Below are 23,377 nucleotides of genomic sequence, written 5' to 3' on the forward strand. Positions count from 1 at the left end.
TTTATCATATTTTTAAAAATGGAAAGAATTAAAACACAGGGGAGAAATTTAGCCATTTTTACTTTTCACAGGTTTTTGTACTTTCCTGGTGTCATTCTTCACAAGGATTAATGCCTGCTGCGAATTCACATTTTCTTTTTCTAATAAACTAATATGATTCAAGGGTAAAGCAAATGAGAGAAATATTATGTTGCATAGAAATAAAACATAAACAACTTTGATGCATAGTCTAAACATGAGTCTCAATAATTTACATACACAAAAGGGAAGCATCATTCTTCATGCCAGTCACATGGGTTCCATCCTGGGAGGGAGCAAGCATAGTTTCTCCAAGCCAATAAGGACAAATACATACATACTCCCCCCACCCCCAATTTTATGTGGTGTGCTAGGAAAGAGGATAACTGGGTGGGCAGGCGGGGGGGGGGGGAGGATCCCGCCACAAGGCAGAAGAAGGGTGTGTGGTATGTCCGTGCTTGGAGGAGATGGGTCTTTAGCTTTTGCTAACTGAGGTTCAGAGAAGGGGAGGTGTAAATTTGAAAAGGAACCTCTTCTTGGGTTTTTGTAAGACAAGAGGCAAAGATTACCTTGAACACTGGGGGACATGTTGGAGCTTAGGTAAAGGTAAAGGACCCATGGGGTTGCGGCGCTCATCTTACTTTCAGGCCAAGGGAACCGGCGTTTGTCCACAGACAGCTTTCTGGCTCATGTGGCCAGCATGACTAAACAGCTTCTGGCACAACAGAACACCATTATGGAAACACCATTTATCTTCCTGACACAGTGGTACCTATTTATCTACTGGCACTGGTATGCTTTTGAACTGCTAGGTTGGCAGGAGCTGGGACAGAGCAATGGGAGCTCACTCTGTCTCAGGGATTTGAACTGCCAACCTTCTGATTGGCAAGCCCAAAAGGCTCAGTGGTTTAGACCACAGTGCCAGCCGCGTCCTTAGGAGCTTAAGTATCATGTCGTGGGACCACATTGGGCAAAAGATTTGATGACCCTCGGGATCCCTTGCAATTCTACAATTCTATGATTCTTTGTTTCTTTCCTGGAGCTGATAAAGGAGCAAGGTAGCAGCAGTCACTTTGGAAGTGCCTTTGAAACTTGAATTGAACAAGAACCTGAAGCCAATATCTGAATTCTTGAATAGAACAGGTGGATGCTTGTGCATTCTTAGTTTGGCATGCATAAATGAACATATGAAGCTCTTATATAATGAGTCAGATTGTTGGTCCACCTGCCTCAGTACTGTCAACACTGACTGACAGTAGTTCGCCAGGGTTTCAGAAGGGAGGCCTATCTGGGGATTAAGGGAGGGAACTTCTGCACAAAGAACAAGTGTGCTACTACTGACAGCCCCTTCCTATTTTGACTCACTGGGATATGCATGAGCATGGAGGTATTAGGGTTTTTTTCTCAGTGGTACTCCACACTCAAGACATCCAGCCATATAAAAGACCACACTGTATGTTGTTCTTTGTCATGCAAAATTACCTTTGCCTGCACAGGACCCTAGGCTTTAAATTCTGCAATTGTGTCTTCATCTTCTTGTATTTCTCTCGAAACATCCATACAACCTAGTTTTATGGCCTTCATAGCACACAAAGCCCCTAGTTTTATTTGTCAGCATCTGTCAGAAATTACCTCAGAGAAGAAACTACAGAGTTGTTTTCTGTGACACAAGGACTGTTCCTGTGCATGTTCCATGTTTTCATTTGGTGTGGCAAAAGAATTTTGTACCACATAACCACTGACCACAAGAGATGCACCTGTAGCAACTCAAACGTTGGCAAGCAATCTTTTAAAAATCCACATCAATTAACATGCCTCCATGTGACCTGGGGCACCTCTGAGCAGAAAGAAGTGGATATGAAAGTGTGTTTGTTTTACCTTGACATGCTATGCAATAAGACATTTCATTCCATATTTATTTAAGGATTTTAGCAGTATGCCTGGTGGGAGATGAATGAATGTTTTCATAGTACCGTTGCTCAAATTGTAGCCTTCTACTTTTAACTGAATACCGAAAGATGGCAAAACCCTCTGCATCTTGACTGTTCACAGGTGTGTCAGAAAGCATTTTTAATTTCTCTATTTCATTGTTTTACAGTTCATTGCTTCTGTTAACATGCTTAGAATGCAAAAGTTATTTTATGAGAGACTCATAAGTCAGGAGAAACACCCACAATAGCCTCCATTTTCTTGCCATCTAAATAGTAAAATCTTAGAACTGTTGAGTTGGAAGGGAACCCAAGGGTCATCTAGTCCAACTCCCTGCAAAGCAGGAATCTTTTGCCCAACGTCTCATGCTCCACCGGCTGAGCTATAAATGTTCACAGCTTGCTCACCTTAAGGATCTTGGAGGATCAAAGAAGGCAGCCAGAGGAAGGGGGAGGGACAGGAAGAGAGAGAGAGAGAGAGAGAGAGAGAGAGAGAGAGAGAGAGAGAGAGAGAATGCACTTGAAAAGCTCCAAACCTTTTCTGCAATAGCTGGTGAAGCAAAATTGTGAGGCTAAAATCCTGTTAGCCAATGGGGTGTTTTCAGTGTCTCACCTCAAGTATTCAGCTAACTCTGAAGTACTTTTAATGAAAACTGTAACAGCTAGAACAGTTATTTAAGTTTATATAGCTATTGCCTAAGTAAATGTTGCCAACACTGAATTCTGAAATTTAGTTTAAAAAAAATCACATTATCAAATTTATTTAGCAATGGGTCACCAACAGAATAGGATCCATGCTCTTCTCAACTATTTATTCAGACTTGTCACTCTTCAACTGCATGGCCTTAAAGAAGGTATAGCCTTGTTATGCAGATACCAGTGGGACCTGCAACAAAAAAGAGCACAGAACTCCCCAATCACTGCATGGGGGGCGTTTAGTGAAATTTACATCCTTTAGGAGGAGAAACTAAAAATCTCCCCTACTAGCAGGGAGGCTAGTAATAGCAGCTGCCCTACAAGTTATATGTTCCACTAACTCTGAAACACATTTAAAAAAGAAGAAAACCATGTCCCTACACCAAACCCTTAAGGACCTCTAAATATTTCAGAATCTAGCCTCTTCAGCTAGCAATGCTTTTTTTTTTTAAGGTGCGTGGCGCTGTTCATCTAACACCATTACAGATGCAATAAAAAATATTTTTTTCACATTCTTGCTTGCTCTTACCCAAGTCTATTCCTGTTATACCCTACAGAGAGATGCTCAGCCAAAAATAGTAGTATTAGTACATAGAAGAAAGTATAAAGTGACAGCTGGCTTATCTAATTGTGCCTTGGTAACTGAGTATCTGTTTTTCTACTCAAGGACCACTTACTGCCCTTTAACCAAAGCAGCTGCGTAATGCATTAACTGTTACAAGATGAAATACACTATTTGATTTAAGATTGAGGAGGGGAGATGAGGAGGAGGAGAGCCAAAATTCTACTGCAGCAGTTTGGTATTAACTGACTTTGACATAAATTGCACGTGGCATAGACCATCTGGCTTAAGAAACCAGGCACAGCCCGGGCTGTCCTAGGATACTCTATTTCTTTCCGTGACTGACTGTAATCAGGGAGAAGCAGGCTTTAGCAGCAGAGATTTGCTGCAGGTACCAGTGCCAGCACACACAAAAGAGGCCGTGCTTGCTTTCAGGCACTGGGATATGGCCAACTTTAAAGAGAACTTTTTTGTAGAATATATGATGGTAGACAGTAAATAATTTGACTTGATTAAAAACAAGCAACAAAGCTGCATCCCTCTTCCTTGCAGTTGGGGGGGGGGTGAGCAAAACTGAGCCTAGGGCTTGCCGATCAGAAGGTTGGTGGTTCAAATCCCCACAACAGGGTGAGCTCCCGTTGCTCGGTCCCTGCTCCTGCCAACCTAGCAGTTTGAAAGCACGTCAAAGTGCAAGTAGATAAATAGGTACTGCTGTGTTGGGAAGGTAAACGGCATTTCTGTGTGCTGCTCTGGTTTCGCCAGAAGCGGCTTAGTTATGCTGGCCACATGATCCCAAAAAACTGTCTGCAGACAAATGTCAGCTCCCTCGGACAGTAAAGCGAGATGAGCGCCACAACCCGAGTCGTTCGCAACTGGACTTAACTGTCAGGGGTCCTTTACCTTTACCATTTGTAAATGTAGATCTGAACTGTGAATGTGAAAGAGCAGGAATGTTTTTCTCACTTGTACTTTCTGGGGAACATTGATGGGATTCTGACACGGGATCCGGTGAGAACAGGATTGGTTGCGACTGAGTGACTTTAAGCAATCCATTTCCTGGCCTGAGAAAAGCCCAGAACCCAACATCACTAGAATTTGTGCTCTCTCACCCATATAATTCATTTTGTTGATGTAGCTAACTAGCTACAGCAACTTTGGTATACTTTCAAAAACAAAAATGCACCAGAGTTTAGCAAATGTCACGGTCTAATAAGCAAAATACCTTGCTTATTACTGAAAACCTTGACAAATATATTAAAATGCCCACCCTTTAATGTCTGGCAAATTAATGACCGATAAGTACATTTAAAAAAGCCCTGCTCTGAATTTTTGAGGTGCTGCAGACTTTCTTATTGCATGCTAGCACATTATTATTCTGCAGGCTGTCACACAGGATCATAGTGGATTTAGGATTTTACTCTAGGGCTCTGGGGCACATTATTCAGTGCACCACACTGCGTGTTTTACAGTGCAATATTATACATGCTTGTCAAAAGTAAGCCCCGTTAAGTTTAGTAGGGCCTGAGTCCCCAAAAAGGGGTGTTTTGTGGGTGTGGTGGGACAATGCAGGAGGAGACTTATCTCTATTCCAAACTACATTCCGCTCAGTCAGATGACCTTGCAACTCTATTTTAAACGTTTGTTTTCCCTTTGCCTGGTTTGGGTGACTCAGCCAGCAGAAGCCCTGCTGCTGAATGGAGTTTGTATTAGGTAGGGCTGTCGCAAGCAGTGTCTGAACGGAAATTGCTGATGCCCAGGAAAATCTGGATGTACGGCAACCCATGTTTGAATTTGGTGAATCTGCTCTCCAAAAAGAAAAGAAAAAGTGGAACAATTTTATCCAAAAACTTGTTTTCCACCCAGATTTTGGAAAAGAAAGCTCAACAACTTTTGTAGGTGTAAACTATACAGACATAATTTACCCCAGCATAATTTTTATGCTGACTTTATATCATTTTGATTGCTCTGTGAGTAAACACATGTAAAATAAGTATTGTCATCAACCCAGAGGTGACATGAACCATGTTTGGTCCATTTCTGCTTGTTTGAAATGCCAAAGAATCTGTCAGATTTTGACTCCACCCGCCACCACCCCCTTCCTGGAATTTTCTTTTGTTAGTCACATTGTGAATGTGTCATGTGTGTGAGGATCTGACTTTGTTTGCAAATCAACAAAAATGGTGGCATTTAATGGAAGCCAAAAATATTTGTGAAATGCATCCTTGTTTTGGAACAGCACTACCAAACATCTGTCGCCCCATTAAATCCTTAAAACAGTCCTGTAAGGTGGGTCAGTAACATTACCCATGTGTTACAGAAGAAGGTCAGCGGCTAAGATAATAGGGGCCCCCCAGTGTGTTCACATGAGGGGAGCACTGAACAGACAAACACCTGGCTCACAGTGAAACATACTGAAAAGGCACCTGCTTTGGTATAAAAGAACATGGTCAGAGCTTAGATTAGCTATAGTTTAGTATGCCCAGAGTTCTTGCAGCACTATGATTTGGCAAAAAGGGAGATTGAATCATTTGATCCATCTTTTATACTGCATGTGAGCTTATCTATAAGTTTTGTTTCTTCTTTTCTTCTCTACCTTTCTACTCCGAGAGTCTTTATTATCTCATATTTGACTGTAATCATGTAGCAAGAATCCATGCTAATGCTGCAAAAACTGATCATTAAAATTAATCTTTTTACCACAATTCCACAAAACCTTTATAGGGAATTTGGCACAATATTTGGCAACTTTAATTGAGGAAAGCATTGTTAGAATATATATATATATATATATATATATATATATATATATATATATATATATATTCTAAACTCAATTTGACTTAGCGCTGATGAGCATTACAACACATGAAAGGGAGCAGAAATTAGTCTCCTGCTAGCTGGCTATTTGAAGGGCTGGTCTGGAACTTCCTCATTAAGAAACAGGAAAGAACCTAGCAATTTTCCATAACCGGATTGCTCTAAAACTACCTAAAGCAAGATAATGTGGTAAGCTTGTCTTTATCTCTTTGCTTCCCCTTGGGATTTTAGTTCCACTTCAGATCCCCATTCTTTGAAGATGCTATCTAGCTAGTTAGAAAGAGGCACAAGGACTCTGAATCATGATATGTATAGTCTAAGCACTTAACTAAGGAAATGTGCTGCCTGACACAGACCAAGAGGGCCATGACAGGCTAAAGGAATTTCCAGCTACAGAATTCCTTGCTCTACTGCATCTATTTCTTAAAATTTCCAGAAATGGGACAGAAGCTTCATTTAGAGATTTCATAACCACACACCTGCGATGGTGCGGATGATAAATGCCAGGTATCTAAATACTTTATCAGTGGGGGCACTATTCAAAGAGTACTTTTGTGAAATGATGCCAGCCTGCCCAAGCATTCTTCAGTCTTGCCTCAAAAAAAATAGAAACTGACTTAACATTAAAATATTTATTTGCTAGTCAAATACTGGGCCCCAATCTCTTCTCCCAGATATTTGTCCTTTTTATCCAACACTGTAGTACATTAAAACTATTTTTCCCTTTGACATTTGCATTGACCCCTCCATTCCCCAATCACCTGTTTTTCTCAAGTGTCTTTCTTCACTTTGATTAAGAGATTGGTATCATTTGGGATCTCTACTCAAGTATTTTATATTACCACTCTAAGTTAGCAGATTTTTCAGTTTGGCTGCGTTCCATTTTAAGGCAGTGTTTGACATTATAAAAAGTACTAAACAAGGAAGCATGAATTTTTGATCCATGTATATCATTATCTCCCTTTAGGTGCCTCCATTATACACCTTTAGGCACCAGGTGAAAATGTTCCTCTTTAACCATGCCTTGGGCTGACTGACATCTAATGCCCTTTTAAAACATGTTGTAGAAGGGAGGATTACTGGGTTGTCTTTGTTTTTATTTGCATTGTATATTTTCTGTTTTTTATTTTGTGCTTTTATGTTGTGAACCGCTCTGAGATCTACAGGTATAGGACAGTATACAAATATGATAAATAAATGAATACATATCGTGTTCAGTGGGGAACTCCTATATCTTACTGTGGGAGAGATATACTTTTTTTGCTTTGCTTTGCTTTCCACAGAAAGTGCTTCCTCTGTTGTTGCTTGTTTGTAAGGTCCAGATCTGCCCCTGAACAGCACTCCTCTTTGGTTAGCCTACTTGTTAAAAATATATATCTATAACAATCTATCTATCTATCTATCTATCTATCTATCTATCTATCTGTTTCTCTCTCTCTCTCTATATATATACACACAAACCCCAAAAACCTGTATGGTTTTTCTATCTCACCGCTTTTAAACCATAGATTCCATAGCTGTTGGTAATCACATTCTTCTTGACCAATAACATTCTCTTTGGCTAGTAATCTCTCTTAAATCTTATCATTAACTTCACAAACACATCTGTCTTGCAGCATTTCCAAATGTCTTAGACACTTCATTTAATTTTATCTGATCAGCTACATCTACTGATACAGCCTTATCTTGCCTTAGTATTCTGTTATGTAATGTAAAACATACCACAATAAATACTTGACTTGGGGGGTTTAGTGTTCCATTTAAACGTTTTGTAAAACACTGCACGCCCCCCACCCCTGCCCTTCATGTCTTTGGGACTGCAACAGATTTATCAAGAAATAACATGCGCCCCTCTAGCAGTCACCGAGAACTTTAAACTCTAGCTGTTTCTAGAAAGTAATCTCATTAGCTAGAAATCATGAATAATTTTCCATATGTTGGTGCCAACCCTTCGCTGCACTATACTCAACCATTTTCTATAATATACAGTTCCGTTTTCTCTTTCACCATCCTACAAAAACAACAAGCAAGCTCCATGCAGCCTAACAAGTAACAGGCTGCAGAAATAAAAATTAAAAATGCAGTTGAAACTCCACCTTAATTATATTGAAAGCAAAAGGTCAAGTGTGCAGCATAGCTCCATCCCATAATAGCCTTTAAACCTTTATTAATCATTGTATTATCACAGGGGATTATATCTTGTTTCCACTCAAACTAACAGCTTCAGTGGTGGGAAAAGCTTCCAGATTCCTTCACAGTGAAACTCACCTACTCCCTCCTTCTTTGTCAAATGTCACAAAGCTTTCACTGCCACAAAACGAAAGACTCTCTGAGGTGTGAATTGAACATGAGAGAAACAGTGCAGGCTTTCTCAATCTTGGGTCCCCATGTGTTGTTGGGCTACAACTCCCATCACCCCTAGCGACCAGGACCAGTGGTCAGGGATGATGGGAGTTGTAGCCCAATGACATATGGGGACCTGAGGCTGAGAAAGGCCCTTGTAGTATTAACTTACAGAGAGTAAAACTTTGCCATGTACCTACAAACCGAACCCTCGTACTCGCACATGATTATTTAATTGTACCAGTTCTGTGCTCACTGCATCCTGTGGCTTTGTTGGATGTAAACAGGCAAGAGACCAGTCCAGGTAGAAGCATCCAGGCATAAACCGCAGAACGTAAACACACACTGAGATGCGCATCTTTCTCTTTTCAAAACCACTGTCTGGATATGTCCTGAAATGCACAGTTTACTCCACAAAGGAAATATTTTGGAAGTATACCTCCTTTTCCTCTTCTCTTGAGATGCCCTTCCTTCTAAGCAATCGAAAGCTTGTAACGAATAAGTTCTCTGATCTTCTAACTCTTGTTTCGCAACTGAGAGTCAAACTGTTAACTTGGATTTACCATCGTCGTATAAACAACGAGCTGACTGAATGGAAGAATCTGAAGAGCCAGATTAAATGTCCTTGATATAAAAAATAAATTGCTGACAAGGAACCCTGTAAAATGTTGCTAAAGACTGTTGCCAGCAATGTCATCGTAAATCAGACAGGTTCTTAGAAACAGCTCCGTAGCTAACCTAGGTGATGATACAAAAAACAGCCTATTGTTACCGAAAGAGGATTGTATGACACCGCTTGACATTCCATCATACCTCTTACCTGGCCTACAATCAAGATTCTAATATTGTTCTCTCCCTCCCCCATTCTTTCCTTTGCTTGAGGAAGACTAAAACCACTTCATTTTACAGGGATGATGTACACAAGGCACAAGACATTAGCCATGCTGAAGACTAGCATTTCTGATATTTATAAGAAACAACGGTGTCAAGAAACAGGGAAGGAAAGGCAGTAAGAGAGAGCTGGATTTTCCTTTCTCTAGAGACGATTCCACTGCAAGCTACAGCCTCTAGCAGTTGTTATGCAAAAGCAGGACAGACATAAGAGCTGGCTAGACTGGGCTAAATGGCAGCCTTGTGTATGATCACAGAGTTGGAGGAGACTAATACAGCTCCCTTCTGTGAGGCAGGGCTATCCACCTATCACCCCTTGCCCCAAATAAATACATGGGATCTGAATCAGAGATGAAGCAAAGGGCAAGTATCTTTTGACATGTTACCTCCTTCACATGGAGGTGGAAGCATCAGTTGCAACACCTCAGTATAGTTCAATCACTTCCCCATGGACCCTACTTTTTTCACCACACCTATATTACAAAATAAAGATGAGAAAATGTTACATTCACAGTCTCCTCTAATGATCCCTATGGGGGGGGGAAATCTTGGTTTTTTTTCCTGGGTTAAAAACTGTTGAGGTTTCAGAAAACTTAGAAAAACAAAATTGATTTAATTGTTGAAAGAGGTTCGCCCCTCCTTTTAAACTTCCTCCCTGCAGACTCAGTGTACCAAGCCTGGTTACTTCCTGAATGAATACAGGCTGCTTTTTATATATGTAACCTAAAACTCTTTGGCATAGTTACAGAACTTAAGAGAAAAAAGGGGCTAGAAGCTACTACTTCCCTAAGCATTGCCGCAGCACTTTAATTTCTAAAGAAAAAAATTTATTTCCTCCCTCTGACACCCCCCCACTTGCGCACGCACGCACACGCACACACACACACCACACATCACACCATGGAAAGACTAGCTGACTGTTTTCCTAGCCCTTCCCAGTTTTCTTTGAAGACTGTGTAAGGCCCATAATGAATCCGTTTCTTCATGCCCTAGTTCAGCTTGCCCTGCTGGCTTTTAACTCAAATAGTAATTGAACTTAGAAGGAGACCACTGTGGATGAGATGGAACCTGTTTCTTTCATTCCAAAGCAGCCTTCCTTCCTGACCATAGCTCCTATCGTTTCTCCTAATAAATCTGTGCCTGCAGGGATCTTAACAGGCCACAGTCACAATGAGCAGGGACTAGGATGCAGGATTACATGGGCCCTTGGTCTGACCCAGAAAGGGCCTTTATGTTCTCGTCAGCCAGGCTCTAGATGCAATTTCATTGCTCCACTAATTCCTCTTACGAGATCTGTTTCCCCAATATTTTGTTGGTAGAGGATGCCAGGTAGGGGGATGATCACTGGCAGACTCAACTCTCTTATGATTTTCATGGACCTGAGATGTGATCAGTTTTTGCTTGCTCTGTTCTTCATTCCTTCCTATAAGAGACTTCTACATGTGCATTAATAGGCACTTTGCACTAGTGGAAGAGGGCTGTTGCCTTGAAGCCTTGCTTATGGGCTTCCTAGAGGCTTCTGTTGGCCACTATTGGGAAACAAGATGATAAGACTAGATGGACCTGAGATCTGATTCAGAGCAGCAGGGCTCTTCTGATATACAAATGTAAACAGAAGTTGTGTGAAATAGCAGTATGGGAACACTGAGCTCAGGTGATGCTATACCAATCAACTCTTTGAAGATACTTCATTAGGATGATTTAGCCAAGTTGTGATATGCTTTTGTATCATTTTAAAACAGACTAGATGCCAATACCACATTTAAAATGTGATTTTATCCTTTTTTATATGAGACATGAGAGCCATAGAACCATAGAGCCATATATCTTCATGTACTAATTTATCATGACAAGGGATTATTACAGTAAAATAAAACCATTTATATTTTTCTTCTATAGACCTATCATTCCCCCACTCTAGGCATTCATTTATTCTCATTTTAACTTCACCTTAGATGTAAGAAGACTGCACACAAGAGTGGTGTGGGCTTAGCTTCAAATCCTGCTTTCGTCATCAGTTTATTTTTTAAAATGCTAGACAAAACAGGATTTGAATTATTTAAAAGAATACTGAATCACTTCATGTTTGTAGGCCTCTCTGCCTGTTTTATTACCTACAGGAACACAGACATAAACAAATAGTTCCCAGAAAAGTAGTGTACTTAAAAAGCAAAACAAAAACACCATTGTTTATTTGCCGGCAGCTTACTAATATCTCCCACTTTTAACTTTTGTTTTCAGGATGCGTTCTACAAAACTGTGAAAACACATTCTAAATATATGTAGGGGTTTTCTGAAGTTGAACATATTTTTCCTAAATCGTAACTCACAATCTAGCATTTTCATAATTATAAAGTAAGATCGTCCATACAGTCACTGTTGCCATTATTTTACATTTAATAACAACTTGGCTTAATGAAATGTAAGAGCCTAGGTCAGCAGCATCGGACTTGCTGGACAGCAATCAAGGGCCAGATGCAATGCCACTTTCCTCCACCTGCATCCTTAAAATAAATACTGGGGAAACGAAGTAAAAGTGGTCAAAGGCACGAGTCTCTGCAATGACAGGTGGATCTTGTCCACCTGAGTCATCATCAGCTACTTTCTCCCTGCTCACCTGTTAAATATGAAAACACACACAACACACACACGGTCATATTTCAACATCGATTCCACTCCTGCTATATCACTGCCTCCAAGAGGTGAAAAAAGAATGGCCCTGTGCCAAGTGATGCTGCCTAGATTCTGATCAGCTCCCCTTGCTTCCATGGCCATCTCTGCTAAAGTGAAGCATGCCTGAGGTATGTTCCCTGCACCATAACAGTGTATCCTCCCACCACCTTGGTTGCTGCCATCATCACTGTCACATACATAACAGTGTAGGAGATTGTCTCTCTTGTGGTTATAATGTGCCGACTATCTCATCTGGTGTCCTACCAAAGTTTTATAACTTCCTTCCTCTATCCTTGCATCACAAGAATTTTTTGGCATGAATCATAGCCACGCAGGAAAATATGGGGGCCGATGCCAAATGTTGTTGCTTTTGTTGATGAAGTGGTAGCTAAAAGTTCACAGTCACGGAAACAAAAGCAGCACTTGGTCCTTGTTGAAGAGAGGGGAGAGGGAAGACTCATGTAGGTCAGCAATGTTGGCGGCACAAAGCAACAAAATGAGATATTTTATTCTTGACAAGTAATTTCAGTAGTATGGCTTCAGATGTCTTGCAACTGGGATGTTTTATTATTGTAGGAAATAAGAATATTTTAGCAGGCAGAAACAAAAAGTCTGTTATGACAGCGGAACTGAAAAGTCAGATAATTTTAATTGACAGCAATCACAAGCAGTCCTCAACTTAATAGTAACATCAACTTCACTTGTAGGTGTAATAAAATACTACATATCACATTCCTCATTGCTAACAAGGTCTGCCATGTTCCAATAGGAAATAAGTTGTTTATTCGGAGTTATCTTTTTATCCCCTACAAAACGAAGTTGATTTTTAACTCGTGTTTATACATATAGGCTCCTGAATTACTTGTTGCAGTGCCTTAGCTGAAATCAGTCATAACACACTTATTTAAAAAATATAATCATTAGGCAAAGGCAAGAGAATGTTTGTTTGTATGCTTATTTTTGAAAATGTAGAAAGGCACAATACGTTGTCTGATTGAGACCTACCTTGTCTTCAACTCTGTTCAGCCGGGAACCAATTGTATTAGTCCCTCGGTCTTTGTTTTTTTCTGTATAGAAAGGAACATTTTTAGATGAATATCAGTGTTACAATAGTATAGAATGAAACCATGTGACTGCATTTAACTAGCTTACCAGAGCTACTTAATGGAACGCTGCTGACAGATGGATAATTTTATTACATTAAGAGCAGCTTTTTCATAGTATTGACCCAAGCCTTCACTTTTAATGGCTTCGAGTACAGAGTGCTTTCTGCCTTCATACTATGCTTTAAATCATCAGAAAAATTAAAACTACATTCAATTTAGCAAATGTCAATTAAATTAAAGAATAATGTAGCTTAAAAAAAAGTACTACAACAGGAGCTGGCAACAGCACAGACCCTGATATGTATTTGTATGCTTATAGGTGATCACAATATACAACTTTGATTTGGTCCTCTGAATAATCCTTGATATTATGTGTCTCTCATTAAATATGAACAATGGTTACCAATTTGCTTACAATGGAAGCATACACATAGCCTGGCTTCAGTTATAGAAGGCAAGGAATAATGAACACAAGCCGTTTAGTGGATGGCTCCAGGAATGGCCTAGGTGCAGTGGTTACAACACTCACTCACTGGCAAATATTCCCCTGTGTGCTAAAATATATACACATATCCTTTATTTATTTATTCAGTGACTAAAGAAACTGAAACAATTTCCCAATTCTCTTGCACATTTCATATTTGAAATTAGGTAGAAGCATCTAGTGGGGCAACAGAATGGAGCCAGCTCCCTGGAGGAAGCATTACTGCTGCTTATTAGGGCTGTGTTCAGTGGGGCAGGATGGCAACGAGTCTAAGGCAGTGTGAGCTCACTGGCGGAGCCAGCCAAAGCTCCTAGTAGTGTGTCCACACCACCCCAACCTTGCTGCTACCCTGCCCCACCCTGTGCCAATAATGGCAGAGGCCAATGCTTCAGCACTGCCCCATCCAGAGTCTGCCATGAGTGGATAGCATTGGACTGAAACATTGAAACCTGGAGTGTGGCGTGATAGGAGCAAGTTTATTTTCTCCCTCCTTTCAGCTAAGAATCAGGGCAATGTGAGGGATTTATCAGCCCATCAGCAGCATGGTGACATAGCCAAATCTAATTGGCTGTATGCGACTGGAAAGCCATCATGTTCACTGCATGATCCCTGATTAGCTGGGCTCAAGCAGTCTTTAAGTAAAAAGAAAAACATCTAAGCAACAGCAGATCAGGTATACAACAGCTCTGAATAAGTCCCAAAACTGTGTGAAGGAGTGGATGATAGAGGTATATTTTATGTGCCTCTTCTTGTGAATCAGGAAGCTAATGATTGAAGATTCTGCATAGCATTAATTATGTTCTAGATATTTTCTAGCCTAACAGTTTAATTGTATTGCAGCCCGCACAAAGTTGTTGGGCTTGCTGACTGTGCTGCCTGGTTTTCCAAGTAAGGTCAGGCATTTGACCTTTTTATTTTCAGTTCCTAACAAGAGATATATCAAACAAAACATTAAATACTATGCATCTACCCTGTGCTCTGTATCGTATGGAAGAGTAGCAATATTTAACACACAGCATATATATGTTTCTAATGGAGACTTACCTGAGACAGAAATAAACAGTGATGGCTTCCCTATAGATTGGTCCAACCTGGTGAGAAAGAAAGTGTATCAATAAACAAGATAAAAATGTCTTCAGATTTAAACAGGGGAACTGAATAACAACAGTTGTTGCTTCTCTAGCCCCACCCTAGGAAGAAAGAAACGCTTGCATAGCTACTGGCTCACTTCTAACGGTCCTTTGAACATTCATCTGGGAATGTCAGAGAGATTGTCTGATCCAAATAGGTCTATGTCTGCAGTCTGCTAATGCTTTCTAAAACTGCACTGGCAGGATTTCACCACTGAAGGAATTCAGCTTTTATTGAAAGAATTTGTGTGTGGAATTCAAAGGCTTAACTAAAAACAAGTCCACTGGCATTCATTGTTATAGATTGTTTATTCTTTTCCTGTTTGCTTTATACAATCCTACCCCCTTTTTTTTAAAGCTCTGGTTTTTGTTCTGCCATATCCAAAGGCCCAGGAAAGGTAACAGCCAACATGTATTCATTAATGCAGGGTGTGTGTCCTTGTTCCTGAAGGCCTCCCAACCACAGGCAGAAATGGCATAGTATGTAAATAGTCCAGGGTCCTGCCATGCCCTCACATTTCCTAGCCCTGCTTCTATTGCAAAATTCTTGTTTCTTATTCCTGAGAGTAGAATTAGACAATGTAAGACAAGTGCAAAGTTCCAATCCCATGTTTACCCCCTAATGCCTAATGTGGGGGACATGTACTGGGGGCATGCACTGGGGGAACCAGCAGAAAGGAGGGAATTGCTTACACCTTCCCTATACAATAAATTTCTGCCTGCAACCCTTTCCCTCAACCCCCTTTTCCTGCTTACTCCCCTCCCAAAGCCCAGCTGGGGAAAGAGGCCCGTGAGAAGGATTCATGCGGAAGATTGGCTATATGGAAGGATGCTTCTTCTTACCTGTATCATCATTAACTAGCAAATGAATGCTTCCTAGCCTAACATGTCCGTTCACCTTGACTGGCTAAGTAGCCCTTCAAAACCAAGTCATCTCCACATCATCCCTCATTTCTGTTTTCTCCCTGTCCATGTCCATCATCTCCTTGGCACACATCCTTGCACAGATGCTATGGCCGACATGTTTGATGCTTTACTTCATTCTGTTACCCAGATTGCTGATCCAGATCTGTAGGCCCATTAGAGCAGCTGACAATTTCTCTATTCCAGTGGGTGGGCAGACTGTGGTTCTTCAGATAATGATGGATTCCAACTCCTTTCGGCCATGACCACTGGTAGCAAAATGGAAAGGGAGCATCCCCCTCTGCCGCCGGCTGAACCCTTGCTTGCTGGAGTTGTGAGGAGGTGGCAGCTTTTGGGGAGATCTTGTGAGATCTCGCCAGAAGCCACCACTTTTCCTCGCTTCTCTGGTGGTAGGGGCAGGGACAGTTGGGGCGCCTACAGGGGCACCGTCCCTCAGGATTCCTCTGCCTGAGGCAGCTGCCTCAGTCTGGCTTATGGGTGGGCCAGCCCTACTGATGGGGAGTTGGAGCTCAACAACATCTGGAGGACCACAGGTTCTTCACTGTTGCCTTGATTCTGCAGGATTCACCATGCAGCTATTATTTTACTTATCTGTTTGGGCAGCTAAATTCTGTTCCATACCTTCTCTGAAGCTCTTTTATTCGCACCATTAAGTTGAGATGTCCCTGAGAGTATTGTTCTATAACGTCACGTACATCATATGGCTTTCTAGCTTGCTGTAAAAATATGAGAGAATTAAATACTTGTTAAATCACACAATGCATAGCAGGTCACGTATACTCAATTGACAACAGAAAGACTTGGAAGTTAACTTTTTTCTTTCTGTGCTGGCTCACCATGTCGACTTACAACAAAGATTAAAAATAATCAAGCCTAAAGGAGAGAAAACTTCCAAAACAAATAAAACAACAAAAGTGATAGAAGAAATCAACTGCAGCATAAAAACACTGGAAAAGAAGATGGTGGCAAAATCAGACATTGATCAGGCCAAAGGCCTGCCAGATGAAGGGATTTATTGTGGCAGGTAGTACAGCAATAACACAGAAGGCCCTCTCATGCATTCCTGTCAACAGTATTGCAGGGGTGCACTTACCACAGTGACCATGGCCATGTCTGTTCCTTCTGGGATAGGTTTTTAGTTATTCTAAGCCAGCCTTCCCCAACATGGTGCCCACAGATGTTCTGGAATACTAGTGCTGTGCTAGCTGGGGCTGACGGAAATGTAGTCCAAAACATCTGGACAGCAGCAGACTAGGGAAGGCTGTTCTAAAGTGTGATAAAATGGTGGGAGTTGGCATTCATACAGATTTGTACTGCCCACCTGGTATTCTGTGCTTTGCCATACTTTTCTGGTTGGGAAAGGTGGTTTTAAGAATGCTTTAAAAACCCTTTCATAATTTTATAAATGTTTCAATAATTTCCCCCTTCTGCCTTTAAAACCAAGTGCTTTAGTAACCATAAATACAGTAGAAAAATTAAGGATGAAAAAATAATAATGTAAACCAATGCATATAAAACACCTCTTAAAATTACCATAACAGATTTATACACATGAAAATTCACTACCTTTAGGTTTCTTGCGCTACAAGCCAGTGGTATATGCAAGCGTTTGGTAAGCTAGGACTTGATCCACAGGGCTGATTTGTTTTAGCACTGATAGTATAGCACACTGAACAAAATGGAGTATTTAGTGCTATGGTGAGCTAACAGTCCAATCCTCTTGTAGGTGCAGCACCTACAAGTAGGAGAGGTCCCATATGGTGCAGCAGAGCCCTGTTTGCTCCCTACACCATGTGTGTACCAGGCTGTTAGGGAATGGGAGACCAGTGTATGACTCCAGTCTCCCTGTCCAAGTCCCTTTGCTCTGCTTAGTCAAGGAACACAAGCTTCAAGGAGAAGCATTTTCCATGAAGGAAAAACACAATGATGATGTGGCTCCCACACAGATATGTCATGTATAAACATCAGGGGTAAAGCTCCCTAGGATACCGAATCACACGCAATACGTATTACTAGTAAAACCAAATATAGTCGATAGGTTTTGGAAACAGTCATTTATCCAGACACGAGTTAAGTAGTTTTTAGTCCCACTTAGATCAGGGACTTAGGCAAGTGCTTAACTCTCTTGCTTAAATCAATGGGACTTAAAAGCACTTCAGCTGGCTGGAATGTGCCCCCTGGGGAAAGCTACGCACGTCTCAAAACACCCCTGCATATCCCAAAGTGACCCAGTAAGCATCATTGCCCAAGTGGGGATACGGATTTGGGCCTCCCCAGTCCTAGTCCAGCATTCAACACACTTTAAAATATTTTGGTTCCGGCTGATGGGATTTGTGAATTGTGTAAAGTGGCATGTGGCAAGGACAGTTGCGGCGGATTCAAACAGCCATTTTAATGTGGAAAGCTCACAATCTGTGATGACTGCTCCTGCCACCACACTTATTTAAGTTGTCTTTTTTGTATGTTAACATGGTCAAATCATCACTTTTAAAGGAAATGTTTTTTTGTGGGGGGCGGAAACCTTGCAAGTGCATTTCAAACAACAGATTTCACTGGCATCGTCTTGGCCAGTCACCATTAGGGATTGTGTAAGTGCGAACACACATTGCTTTGCAGTCCCCAGCCCTTAATATTGATTCCCATTACCTATTGTTTGCTTTATTCCCCCCCTTCCCCTTTTCCAATTAGGAACACTGCTGATGGTAATAATTACATTAAATGAGTTAGAATTTTCTGCATAATGTGCAGGAGAAGTGTTTCCAGAAGGCACAGCAGAGAATGGCATGCATTAAATATGTGCACAGCTGCTGCTTACTGCTCCTGCTATTTGGTTGTGTGCGCAGCAGCTGCATGGCACGGTGTTTCCCTCAGAGCCAGAATGGGAAAGAAAAGAGGGAAGTTCAAGCTGCAGGAAATTCTGAGGAGTGTAACCAAACAATGGCCAAGTACAAGCGTGTGCAACATTCTTTGAAGTACAAAGAACTTTGAACTATCTTGTTTGCCAGAAAGCCCTCTGAAGTGATTACAGAAAATTACATACACAATTCCTGATTGATAGTAAGGTAACTGAATTACGTATAAAGTACAGCACAGTTTGCGGTAACACTTTGAAATATAAAGCTATAAATACATCAAGAGCGTCTGGTGACATCATTGTAAAAGCCACAACAGACATGTCAGTTACCCCTGTCATCAATGGAACTCCAAAATAAACTTTGTTCACCACGTACAGCAGCTTTTTGTACTCATTTTCAGTATGAAGTACATGGGTACAAGACAACCTTTTAATGGAATACCAATCCTGCTAATGAATGCATTATCTTTTAAAAAAACACTTCTAAAATCTTGATAACAGAATTTGGATACTACAACTACTACTACTACCAGTGGGGAGAACCAGACCACACAGAAGCAGCTATAAAGGCAGCTTGCTGATGACTTTTTTCATAAACTTTTTGGAGTTTAGGGTGACCAGTGGTGGTGTGGCCAGGGGCAGCTCATCTTACTTCACTGCTTGAGGTGAAATGGGAATGTGCCGCCCCCCACCCTGCTGCTATCCCACTCCCTCGTTGCTGCCCTGCCACCAGCGCCTCTCTTACCTGCACTGCGTGGCACCGCCCACAAAGCGCCAGCAGTGGCACTGACTTCCGGGGAGATCTTGCATGATCTCGCTGAAGTCTTGTGAGATTTCGGTGACATCTCACCAGAAACCGGTACCGCTTCTCCACTAGTGGTGGAGGCAGCGGGGCAGGTGGTGGAGGCAAAAGTCCACCCCTTGGACTTTTGCTGCTCCAAGTGGGCACTTGACCCTGCCTCATCGTTGGGCCAGGCCTGGGTGTGGTATTAAAGTGTCCCCCGTCCCAGGCAACCCATACTTCTTCTTGTCACCAATGTGGCCTACAAGAAAGTGGATTTTTCCAGCTTCAGCCTCACCACAGCAGTCATCTCCGCTTGCTTTATCTCAAACCAACTTTCAAGACTATGTGGATGGAAAGAAGATCTATCTGAAAGTATGTGGGAAACGTCTCAGAAGCCGGACAAGTGACTGAATAAGATTTCCAGTGGCTGGGGGTGAGGCACCAGTGTTCTGTATAGTTCCATGCCTGTCTCTCCACCTGAATGGCAAAATCAGAAGAAACTACGCAAATTTTAAAAGAAAAGTAAGTATGCAGTGTAAGAGAAAAAACATGCAAAGGAGAAATCACAGAAACCAGCTTTTCTTAAAATAGAAGTTAGATGGCCTGAATGTAGATTTTACATCCAATAAATGTGTCAATCTCCATGTCTGAGTATAAGTGTTTAATGAAGGCTTGAACAGAACTATATAGAACTTGCAGGAGGTTACTAGTTATATTCCCAACAAGTTTTCAAGGAACTCAATAACCCTTCCATGAACTGAGCTGTTTTGACTTCCACATATGAATAGTGTGCAAGAAGTGCACAGAACAGAGCAACTTGCTCCCGAAGAACAAACACCGAAAAGCTTATGTGTTCATGGGAACACAGCCTGTTGAGATGCCAGATTGCCAATAAGTAAAACAGGCACTGGAAATCAAACCAACAGGTCATTGTAAAAATACAGCTAGCTGGTCCTCTCAGAGCAGGCTTTCCCAGGAGTATGTGTGAGAAAGGTGGCAGAAACCTTCCAGCACGCCTGCAAATTTCTATCCCAGCTTCTTATCAGGACCGCAGCAAGTATGAGATAGAAACAAGGTTAAGGTAGTATGCTAATCTCTAGGCCCACTGAGTCAGCCTGACAATAATATACAGCTCAGAATTAATGAAGACATATGAGAATGTTTGCATTGCAAGGAAAAAGAGATAACAGAAGGTGAAAGGTCAAGTCCATTAGCAGAAAATAACATTTTAATTCATGGTACATTTCAGGGGCTTAGCCTGTTCCCAGTGCATCCACAGTTGACTAACCTGCTGCTAAACAACCACCCTATTCAAGAAGGGAGAGAATAGTGGGTGTAACTCACCATCACTAAAATGAATTGCCTTCGTCTTTTCTTTCTTAAGCCCACAAAAGGAACAATAATAAGCCCAGAAGAATAAAAGAGTTTATTTAGATAAAGCAGCTCACTATTCATCACCTCACCTGAAATTTCTTCTTTGCCACAAAATATTGCATCCGACGTATCACCTTAATGGCAGAACGGTGATGTTCTCGCAAGCTGTGGGAAAAATGAGAAGGGCGAGTTAGACGGAAAAGAGCATCTCTGCCCACATAATAATGATAATGATCCCCAGTAAGTGCTTTGGTAACAAGCGAATGTTTATAAGAGGGGCAACAATCCTTCCTGAGGACACAACGTGCTACTATTATTGTGACAAAGGACCAAGCTACTAAAATCCAAAGTGTTTATCTCTACGATTTATACTAGAACTTAATGTCTTTCATGGTATTAAGTAGTGAGAAGTGTATGAAATCTACCCCTGTGTCAAATGAATCCATCCAGTTAGCTTTCCCACCCTTTCCCCCTCAAAAGTAACAGCTATTCATGTTGAAAAGGTAGAGGTTTCAGATTACTGTGCTTGCTGATGCACACAATTCAAGAAAACAAGCACCCTCACATTTTATTTGAACCCCCCCACCTGGCCTGATAAAGTAGGAAAGGGTGGGTGCGTGGGTGCAGCAGCCCTTTATAAAAAGGTTTCCTTCCCACCCCCTTTTCCAATACACACACACACACAGAGAGACAGACACAGCATTTACATATGCAATCATGATGAAGCATATCCATATGTGAAAAAGCAAATTAACAAAAGGTTGCATTTATTTCACTGGAATCAGAGTATGCTAGAACACTGAGGTTAAAATATTTGTTTATTTATTTTTGCATTCAACCTTTCCTTCAAGGTTCTCCGTATAATATTCAAAGCAATCCTGTGAGATAGGTTAGGCTGAAAGTTGGGCCATCCCCAAGCAGGGATCTGAACTCTTGTCCCCTTGGGTCCTAGTCTGGCATACTGATTGCTGCACCACAGTCACCCTCTATTTGTTTTAGAAGCACAAATACATGCAGTAACAAGGAGTCAAAAAGAATACTTGGGAAGAAGTATTTATAGTACAGAGACATAAAGGGTTAAGAGTGCTACAAAGACCTCTGTTCAATTAGTAGGAGAACTAATCTAGAGTATGTGGTTTAAGAGTTGTATTCATTTTGTGGTGCACACCCACTCACCCCATATTATGTTTATTACATAATATGAATCATCTTTTTTAAAAAAACAAAAAACCAGACAAACCAGAAACCCACCACCATTGCATATCATATTCATTTTAACAGAAGGGAACTGTCTTTGTTCAGCACCCCAGTATGAATTTTGCTGGATGCGTGCCAAGCAAGACTGTTCTTTTCATTCAAGTCAATAATTAATAGCTTCACTAAAGTCAATTTAATGCTGGTGAAAGACATGAGTGAGGCGACGGTGTTCTGCCCACCAAACAGACACAGTCATGGCAGCGGCAGCAGTACCACAATTGCTCTCGGCAGTAGAGCTTGTGAGGAAAGCACAATCCCTTTTAGCGTCTGGCAGTATCGGCAGAAGAAATGCCCCGCTTGGTGCCCCTTGGTCCAAGATGTTGAAGCTACTATTCCGATAACATCAGTTCATAACTGTAGTAGTTAAAGATTTCAGTCACTTCAGCTATTAGGCCATCCTATTGTGGAAGCTTCATTGACTAATAGGTTAGGAAGAAAGACAACAAAATGGGAAAATAGGACAGAATCTGTGACTTTGTATCTGGAACAATATTGTCTGATTTTCCCATTTTGATATTGGCACACTTGCTTTACACACACCTTGGACACTTAGGTGAGTAACAAGTACAGTGGTGCGAGTCTCTTCGTCTTGCGGTTTTTTCGTCTTGCGAAGCAAGCCCATTAGCAGCTTAGCGGATTAGTGCTATTAGCGGCTTAGCGGGCTTAGCGGATCAGCTGATAAGCAGCTTAGCGGATAAGCTGTTAAGCGGCTTAGCGGACCAGCTGTTAAGCGGCTTAGCGGATCAGCTGATAAGCGGCTTAGCGATCAGCTGATAAGCGGCTTAGCGATCAGCTGTTAAGCAGCTTAGCGGCTTGGGGAAAAGGGGGGGGGAACCCCGCAGGAACTCACAAGACATTTTCGTCTTGCAAAGCAAGCCCATAGGAAATTCGTTTTGCGAAGCACCTCCAAAACGGAAAACCCTTTCGTCTAGCGGGTTTTCCGTCTTACGAGGCATTCGTCTTGCGGGGCACCACTGTATATCCAAAGTTAATGATTCTTCCTGTTAGACTGGATCTACTGGTAGATTTCTGGGTGACACTGTTTCACAACAGCAATGACAAAATCACCCACCCACTCTGCCACACCATTCATTATGCTACTGAAATTATGAAAGCGGCAGGTGGGGAGGGTAACCTAGAGTTGATTTTTGTGTGTGGAAGGACTGAAGGCCAGATTCGAAAAAGTATGTGCACTAGCAGGAGCCAGCACAATGAGTACCTCTAGTGCAACTGGACCCACCCATCTCCTCCTCCTAAAGCAGCTTGGGATGGTGTTGATGGTCTGGAGAACCCCCTAAACAGTGCATGTGGGAGGGGGGAGAGATCATTCCATCAGGCAAAGATAAATGTTTGTGATGATGGAACAACTGGAAGAGCACAATGACAACACCAAAGTGGGAGGGGTAGCTAATGCTGCAGAAGACAGAATCAGAATTCAAAATGACCTTAACAGATTGGAGAACTGAGTGAAAGCTAATGAATTTCAATGGGGACAAATGTAAGGTTTACACTTAGGCAGGAAGAACCAGATGCACA

At 41.6% G+C, this 23,377-nt stretch overlaps 1 protein-coding gene across 2 annotated transcripts in view; it reads right to left on the reverse strand.

The window, feature by feature from the left end:
* KCNQ1 (potassium voltage-gated channel subfamily Q member 1) overlaps positions 1-23,377 on the reverse strand; it is a 279,006-nt gene that overhangs the window by 63,170 nt on the left and 192,459 nt on the right. For both annotated transcript variants that reach the window (XM_053393727.1, XM_053393717.1), the window contains 4 exons: positions 20,674-20,749; positions 16,194-16,288; positions 14,563-14,609; positions 12,930-12,995 (listed from right to left, as the gene is read on the reverse strand). In XM_053393727.1, coding sequence (XP_053249702.1) covers positions 12,930-12,995; positions 14,563-14,609; positions 16,194-16,288; positions 20,674-20,749 — 284 coding nt within the window. The remainder of the gene's footprint in view (positions 1-12,929; positions 12,996-14,562; positions 14,610-16,193; positions 16,289-20,673; positions 20,750-23,377) is intronic.

Source organism: Podarcis raffonei, chromosome 1, assembly GCF_027172205.1.
Source record: "Podarcis raffonei isolate rPodRaf1 chromosome 1, rPodRaf1.pri, whole genome shotgun sequence".
Taxonomy (NCBI): Eukaryota; Metazoa; Chordata; class Lepidosauria; order Squamata; family Lacertidae; genus Podarcis; species Podarcis raffonei.